The sequence below is a fragment of the Salmo salar genome, chromosome 07 (genome assembly GCF_965601325.2).
Source record: "Salmo salar chromosome 07, fSalSal1, whole genome shotgun sequence".
Taxonomy (NCBI): Eukaryota; Metazoa; Chordata; class Actinopteri; order Salmoniformes; family Salmonidae; genus Salmo; species Salmo salar.
In genome coordinates, this window is record NC_138297.1 from 3,825,796 (window position 1) to 3,835,000 (window position 9,205).

General features: G+C 41.7%; 1 protein-coding gene across 2 annotated transcripts in view; it reads left to right on the forward strand.

Annotated features, from left to right (window-relative positions):
• The first annotated feature begins 4,345 nt into the window (after window positions 1-4,345).
• LOC106595406 (uncharacterized) overlaps window positions 4,346-9,205 on the forward strand; it is an 8,768-nt gene continuing 3,908 nt past the window's right edge. For both annotated transcript variants that reach the window (XR_006770547.2, XM_045721424.2), the window contains exons 1-3: window positions 4,346-4,515; window positions 6,351-6,752; window positions 8,125-8,166. Coding sequence is in view for 1 of the 2 variants with exons in the window: in XM_045721424.2 (XP_045577380.1) it covers window positions 4,482-4,515; window positions 6,351-6,752; window positions 8,125-8,166 (478 nt within the window). In the remaining variant the exon portion in view is untranslated. The remainder of the gene's footprint in view (window positions 4,516-6,350; window positions 6,753-8,124; window positions 8,167-9,205) is intronic.

Here is a 9,205-nt window from a genome sequence, read left to right on the forward strand (position 1 = left end):
ATTCAAGGAATGATATGTACAGCAGTAGATATACTAGGAATGATATGTACAGCAGTATATATACTAGGAATGATATGTACAGCAGTAGATATACTAGGAATGATATGTACAGTAGTAGATATACTAGGAATGATATGTACAGTAGTAGATATACTAGGAATGATATGTACAGCAGTAGATATACTAGGAATGATATGTACAGTAGTAGATATACTAGGAATGATATGTACAGTAGTAGATATACTAGGAATGATATGTACAGCAGTAGATATACCAGGAATGATATGTACAGCAGTAGATATACTAGGAATGATATGTACAGCAGTAGATATACTAGGAATGATATGTACAGCAGTAGATATACTAGGAATGATATGCACAGCAGTAGATATACTAGGAATGATATGTACAGCAGTAGATATACTAGAATGATATGTACAGCGGTAGATATACTAGGAATGATATGTACAGTGGTAGATATACTAGGAATGATATGTACAGCAGTAGATATACTAGGAATGATATGTACAGCAGTAGATATACTAGGAATGATATGTACAGCAGTAGATATACTAGGAATGATATGTACAGCAGTAGATATACTAGGAATGATATGTACAGCAGTAGATATACTAGGAATGATATGTACAGTAGTAGATATACTAGGAATGATATGTACAGCAGTAGATATACTAGGAATGATATGTACAGCAGTAGATATACTAGGAATGATATATACAGCAGTAGATATACTAGGAATGATATGTACAGCAGTAGATATACTAGGAATGATATGTACAGCAGTAGATATACTAGGAATGATATATACAGCAGTAGATATACTAGGAATGATATGTACAGCAGTAGATATACTGGGAATGATATGTACAGCAGTAGATATATTAAAGTGAGCTATGTCCAGAATCCAGTATATTACTAAATATGTAGTGTGTATAAACAGTGTAACTAAAATGCAATATACAGTAGTAGAGATATTACAATGAGCTATGTTGAGAATATAGTATTTAAGTACACGGTAGAAAACCCTATAGAACATTTTATTTAATTGTAGGAAATTAGCTTCCTGAGTCCAAAATATAAATGATATATACAGTTCCTTTGGAAAGTATTCAGACCCATTTTGTTATGTTAAAAGCCTTATTATAAAATTCTGTAAATATATATTTTTTTCATCAGCAATCGACACACAATACCCCATAAGGACAATACGAAAACAGGTTTTCAGAATTTTTGCAAATTTATTACAAATAAAAAAACAGAAATAACTAACGACCTGTTGGTAAATTCAATTGATTGGACATGATTTGGAAAGGAACACAGCTGTCTATATAAGGACCCACAGTTGACAGTGCACGTCAGAGCAAAAACCAAGCCATGAGGTCGAAGGAATTGTCCGTAGAGCTCCGAGGCAGGATTGTGTCGAGGCACAGATCTGGGGAAGGGTACCAAAAAACCTTCCAGAAAGACAGCCATCTCTGCAGCACTCCACCAATCAGGCCTTTATGGTAGAGCGGCCAGACGGAAGCCACTCCTCAGTAAAAGGCACATGACAGCCCGCTTGGAGTTTGCCAAAAGGCATCTAAAGACTCTCAGACCATGAGAAACAAGATTCTCTGGTCTGATGAAACCAAGAATTGAACTCTTTGGCCTGAATGTCAAGCGTCACGTCTGGATGAAACCTGGCACCATCCCTACGGTGAAGCATGGTGGTGGCGCCATCCCTACAGTTCCTCCCCATGGCATCATCCTGTGGGGATGTTTTTCAGCGGCAGGAACTGGGAGACTAGTCAGGATCGAGGGAAAGATGAACGGAGCAAAGTACAGAGAGAACCTTGATGAAAAGTACTGAGTAAAGGGTCTGAATACTTACATAAAATGTATTTTTTTTTTTTTATATAAATTAGCTAAATTGTCTAAAAACCTGTTTCTGCTTCATCATTATGTGTTATTGTGTGTAGATGGATGAGGGGAAAAAACGATTTAATCCATTTTAGAATAAGGCTTGTAACGTAACAAAATGTAGAAAAAGCCAAGGGGTCTGAACACTTGTGTCCGAAGACACTGTAGGTGTGTGAATTGTGTGGACAGTATTTAAATAGGTGTGTATAGCAGGAATTATAGTGACCAGTGTAGGGGTCTTGATTGCCAGGGTGTTCCAGTCTCTGGCTGCGTCTCAATTGTCACTCTATTCACCCTGGGCCCTGGTCTAAAGTAGTGCACTATATAGTGAAATAGGGTGCGGTTTGGGAAGCGGTGTTATTGATGGTGTTCGTTCCAAAAAAAATCTGACGATCTCTCTTTCGGGTTGGTGTCTGATATATAAAGACTTTTAATGAGACCTGATAAAGGCAGCAGCTGAGGCCCCAAATAAACCCAGGTCTCCTAACCCATATGACTACACCTGCTGTGTTTACTAACCAGGGAATGAATGTCAAAAATGTGTGCATCTCTCTCTCTGTTGTTGATTTAAATGTTTTAGGAGTTTGAGACAGTGTCTCCTGCTGGTTAAACTGTGGCATAACACTGAGAAGGCGTAGTAGACCTGTAGCTCGTAAAAGGGGGCTGCTTTTACGAGCTACAGGTCTACTACGCCTTCTCAGTGTTATGCCACAGTTTAACCAGCAGGAGACACTGTCTCTCCCTTCTGAAGGTCTGCATTTACAAGATATCGGTCCAAGCCTTCTTCTCAGTGTTATGCCACAGTTTAAACCCCCTTCTGAAGGGAAGATGAGGCCAGTCCAGAAAGCTTGACTGGGTAATGAAATTAGAATAATGTTTTCACTGATTATGGGGGGGGGGGGGTGAATGAGTTTATAAGGGGGTTACAGAGTGGGGGGGTGAGTGAGAGAGAGAGAGAGTGACAGCGAGAGAGAGTGACAGAAAGAGAGAGAGAGAGTGACAGAGAGAGAGAGTGACAGAGAGAGAGAGTGACAGAGAGAGAGAGAGAGTGACAGAGAGAGAGAGACAGAAAGAGAGAGAGAGAGAGAGAGTGCGACAGAGAGAGAGAGTGAGAGTGGCAGAGAGAGAGAGAGAGAGTGCGACAGAGAGAGAGAGTGAGAGTGGCAGAGAGAGAGAGAGAGAGAGTGACAGAGAGAGAGAGTGAGAGTGGCAAAGAGAGAGAGAGAGAGAGTGACAGAGAGAGAGAGTGACAGAGAGAGAGAGAGTGTGACAGAGAGAGAGAGTGGCAGAGAGAGAGTGGCAGAGAGAGAGAGAGGGAGAGTGACAGAGAGAGAGAGTGACATAGAGAGAGAGAGACACATATTACCCTCAGATTACAAAGACCCACAAAGAATTCGAAAACAAATTACATTCTGATAAACTTCCATATCTACTGGGTGAAATACCACAGTGTGCCATCACAGCAGCAAGATGTGTGACCTGTTGCCACAAGAAAAGGTCAACCAGTGAAGAACAAATACCATTGTAAATACAACCTATATTTATGTTTATTTATTTTCCCTTTTGTACTTTAACTATTTTCACATCATTACAACACTGAATATAGACATAATATGACATTTGTAATGTCTTTATTCTTTTGTAACTTTTGTGCGTATAATGTTTACTGTTCATTTTATTGTTTATTTCACTTGTGTTTATTATCTATTTCACTTGCTTTGGCAATTTTAACATCTGTTTCCCCATGCCAATAAAGACCCTTGAATTGAATTGAGAGAGAGAGAGAGAGAGAGAGAGAGAGAGAGAGAGAGTAAGACAGCGAGAGAGAGAGAGAGAGAGAGTGACAGAGAGAGAGAGAGCGAGAGAGAGAGAGAGAGAGAGTGACAGAGAGAGAGAGAGAGCAAGACAGCGAGAGAGAGAGAGAGAGAGAGAGAGAGTGACAGAGAGAAAGAGAGAGCAAGACAGCGAGAGAGAGAGAGAGTGACAGAGAGAGAGAGAGCGAGAGAGTGACAGAGAGAGAGAGAGAGAGACAGACACAGAGAGAGAGAGAGAGAGAGAGACAGAGAGAGAGACACAGAGAGAGAGACAGACACAGAGAGAGAGAGAGAGAGAGAGAGACAGAGAGAGAGAGCAAGACAGCGAGAGAGGAGTGACAGAGAGAGAGAACGTGTCAAAGTGCTCAGCATCCTGTCAGGAGGAGGACCAGGGCTGCGTCTCAATAGTCTGAAGCAGCTTCATCTCCTCATCTCCTCTCCTCATCTCCTCTAATTTCTCTCTCCTTTATGAACCAACTGGGCAGATGAATCCGTACGTTTGCTAGCATCCAGTAAAATATATTGTTTTCAGCACGTTGATTCTGAGTCACGAGGAATCAGTGCAGATGAAGGAGAGGAGACAAGGGGAAGGAAGTCACTGTTGAGACAGCCCAGCTAAGGTGTTTGTGGTCTGTGACTCAATTCCTGTCAGAGAGACACGGAAGAGAAAAATACTTTCTTGTCTTCGCTTGTCACGGACTTGGTTCTGCCATCAGAGGCAGACGGATCTATTGATAAATCAGCAATATGGCATCGAACTTCATTCCCCTTTATATCCTGGGTGAGTTTATTTAATTGTTTATGATTCGACAGCACCTTTCCGTCTCTTTATCTGTCTCTCTGTTCTTTACATTTTTTTGTCATTTTAGCAGACGCTCTTATCCAGAGCTACTTACAGTAGTGAATGCATACATTTCGTACATATCATTTTATTTCATGCATTTAAAAAAAAAAATTGTACTGGTCCCCCGTGGGAATCAAACCCACAACCCTGGCGTTGCAAACACCATGCTCTCTCTCTCTCTGTTATCTCTCTCTCTCTCTCTCTCTCTCTCTCTCTCTCCTCTCTCTCTCTCTCTCTCTCTCTCTCTCTCTCTCTCTCCGTTATCTCTCTCTCTCTCCGTTATCTCTCTCTTTCTGTTATCTCTCTCTCTTTCTGTTATCTCTCTCTCTGTCTCTCTATCTCTCTCTCTCTCTCTCTCTCTCTCTCTCTCTGTTATCTCTCTCTCTCTCTCTCTCTCTCTCTGTCTCTCTCTCTCTCTCTCCATCCATCTGTCTCTCTCTCTCTCTCTCCGTTATCTCTCTCTCTCTCTGTTATCTCTCTCTTTCTGTTATCTCTCTCTCTTTCTGTTATCTCTCTCTCTCTCTCTCTCTCTCTCTCTCTGTTATCTCTCTCTCTCTCTCTCTCTCTCTCTCTCTCTGTTATCTCCCTCCTTCCATACCCTCTAGTTGATGTTGCCTAATACACTATATATACAAAAGTATGTGGACACCCCTTCAAATGAGTGGATTCGGCTATATCAGCCACACCCGTTGCTGACAGGTGTATACAATCGAGCACAAAGCCATTGAAATCTCCATAGACAAACATTGGCAGTAGAACGGCCTGTACTGAAGAGTCTCAGTGACTTTCAACGTGGCACCGACATAGGATGTCACCTTTCCAACAAAGTCAGTTTATCAAGTTTCTTCCCTGCTAGAGCTGCTCCCCGTTCAGCTGTAAGAGCTTTTATTGTGAAGTGGAAACGTCTAGGAGCAACAACGGCTTAGCAGCGAAGTGGTAGGCCACACAAGCTCACAGAACGGGACCGCCGAGTGCTGAAACGCGTAGGTGTTAAAAACGGTCTGTCCACGGTTGCAACACTCACTACCGAGTTTCAAACTGCCTCTGGAAACAACGTCAGCAAAATAACTGTTAGTCGGGAGCTTCATGAAATAAATAAATGGGTTTCCATGGTCGATCACCATGAGAAATGCCAAGCGTCGGCTAGAGTGGTGTAAAGCTCGCCGCCATTGGACTCTGGAGCAGTGGAAACGCTTCACCATCTGTCAGTCCGACGGATTTGGAATCCGGGTTTGTCGGATGCCAGGAGAACGCTATCTGCCCCAATGCATAGTGCCAACTGTAAAGTTTGGTGGAGGAGGAATAATGGTCTGGGGCTATTTTTCATGGTTCGGGCCTCTTTGTTCCAGTGAAGGGAAATCTACAGCATACAATGACATTCTAGATGATTCTGTCCTTCCAACTTTGCAGCAACAGTTTGGGGAAGGACCTTTCCTGCTTCAGCATGACAATGCCTCTGTGCACAAAGCGAGGTCCATACAGAAATGTTTTGTAGCATCAAAAGGGGGACCAACTACATATTAATGTCCATGATTTTGGAACGAGATGTTCGACGAGCAGGTGTCCACATACTTTTGAAACTGATAGATGCACAATATACACACACACACACACACACACACACACACACACACACACACACACACACACACACACACACACACACACACACACACACACACACACATCACACACTAGACTTTTGGTCATGTAGTGTATGTGTTTAGTCAGTATTTTTGTGAGGATGAATGTTTTCTCCTCCTCTCTTCTAGGTGTGGTACTGATCCTCTACATAGTCAAAGCAGACGAGTATAATAAAACAGGGCTCGACGACAACGATGGCAGTGACCCCATCCCCACTACCACCCTTACTGCCACTCCTGCTACCCCCTCAGCCGCTCAGAACAATCCTACAGTTACTACCTTGGTCCAGCCAGACTACCGTGACTCTAACCTTACCAACAACATCACCGTCGGCAGTAGAGATGGCAACCAAACCCAAGACCAGAACCAGAACCAAGACCAGAACGAAGATGTGGGTGTTGGAACCTCGCGGGACGACGTGACAACGGTTGCCGCGGAAACCACGCCGTCGGGGGCGACCAACGGCCGATCTGAGGAAGTGCAACTTGACGGTACCGTGTCGAATGACGCGATTACAACATCATCACCAGGTAACGTAATGGGACAGTGTGTGTGTGTGTGTGTGTGTGTGTGTGTGTGTGTGTGTGTTGTGTGTGTTGTGTGTGTGTGGATGTGTTGTGTGTGTGTGTGTTTGTGTGTGTGTGTGTGTGTTGTGTGTGTGTGTGGATGTGTTGTGTGTGTGTGGATGTGTTGTGTGTGTGTGTGTGTGTGTGTGTGTGTGTGTGTGTGTGTGTGTTTGTGTGTGTGTGTTGTGTGTGTGTGTGGATGTGTTGTGTGTGTGTGTGTGTGTGTGGTGTGTGTGTGTGTGTGTGTGTGTGTGTGTGTGTGTGTGTGTGTGTGTGTTGTGTGTGTGGATGTGTGTGTGTGGATGTGTGTGTGTGTGTAGTGTGTGTGTAGTGTGTGTGTCTGTGTGTGTGTGTGTGTGTGTGTGTGTGTGTGTGTGTGTGTGTGTGTGTGTGTGTGTGTGTGTGTGTGTGTGTGTGTGTGTGTTGTGTGTGTAGTGTGTGTGTGTTTGTGTGTGTCTGTGTGTGTGTGTGTGTGTGTTGTGTGTGTAGTGTGTGTGTGTTTGTGTGTGTGTGTGTGTGTTGTGTGTGTTGTGTGTGTGTGTGTGTGTGTGTGTGTACCCGCGTGCGTGAGGTAGGGCCTACAGTGCTGTAGCTAGCTTGCTAGCTGAATGTCAGTCTTCCTGTGCATCTAACCACAGCCGTCACGTCTGAGCTCATACACACACTGAGCTCCCATCTGCCACAGGAAGGACACACAGCTAGATGACTCGTAATGAATGAGATACAGTACAGTGATTGATGGTTGAGATACAGTACAGTGTGCATTTGGAAAGTATTCAGACCTCTTCACTTTTTCCACATTTTGTTAAGTTTACAGCCTTATTCTAAAAATGGATTAAATAAAACGTTTTCCATTATCAATCCACACGCAATACCCCATAATGACAAAGCAAAAAACACTTTTTTGGGGCTTTTTGCTAATTTATTTTAAAAAAAACTTTAACTTATATAAGAGGTCTGAATACTTTCTGAATATATATATATATATATATATATTGGCATTTAGCAACTGGGTGGTTCGAGCCCTGAATGCTGATTGGCTGATAGCCGTGTTAATATCAGACCGTATACCACGGGTGTGACAAAACATGTATTTTTACTGCTCTAATTACCTTGGTAACCAGTTTATAACAGCAACAAGGCACCTCGGGGGGGGGGGGGTTGTGGTATACGGCCATATATACCACGGCTAAGGGCTGTATCCAGGCGTTGCGTCGGGCAAAAGAACAAACCCTTAGCCGTGGTATATTGGCCGTATACCACGCCTCCTCTGGCCTATATGAGTGTTTCTGTGTTTGTTGTTGTTGATGATTGATGGTTGTAATTGTTGTTTCAGTGCTGATAGAATCTACTGGAAGAGGAAGCAGTGCTACAGCAGGTACCATCAATATATATACTGTATATATATATATATACAGGTACCATCAATATATATACTGTATATATATATATATACAGGTACCATCAATATATATACTGTATATATATATATATACAGGTACCATCAATATATATACTGTATATATATATATATACAGGTACCATCAATATATATACTGTTATATATATATATATACAGGTACCATCAATATATATACTGTATATATATATATATACAGGTACCATCAATATATATACTGTATATATATATATATATACAGGTACCATCAATATATATACTGTATATATATATATATATATATACAGGTACCATCAAAACGATCAACATACTGTATATATATATATATACAGTATACATCCTATATAGTATATATATATAGTATATATATATACATACAGGATGTATACTGTATATATATATATATATATATATACTATATATACATACAGTATATATATATATACTGTATGTATATATATACTGTATATATATATATATATACAGCACCAGTCAAAAGTTTGGACACACCTACTCATTCAAGGGTTTTTCTATATTTTACTATTTTCTACAATGTAGAATTATAGTGAACACATCAAAACTATGAAATCATGTAGAAACCAAAAAAAAGTGTTAAACAAATCAAAATATATTTTATATTTGAGATTCTTCAAAGTAGCCACCCTTTGCCTTGATGATAGCTTTGCACACTCTTGGCATTCTCTCAACCAGCTTCTCCTGGAATGCTTTTCCAACGGTCTTGAAGGAGTTCCCACATATGCTGAGCACTTGTTGGCTGCTTTTCCTTCACTCTGCGGTCCAACTCATCCCAAACCATCTGAATTGGGTTGAGGTCGGGTGATTGTGGAGGCCAGGTCATCTGATGCAGCACTCCATCACTCTCATTCTTGGTCAAATAGCCCTTACACAGCCTGGAGGTGTGTTGGGTCATTGTCCTGTTGAAAAACAAATGATAGTCCCACTAAGCCCAAACCAGATGGGATGGCGTATCGCTGCA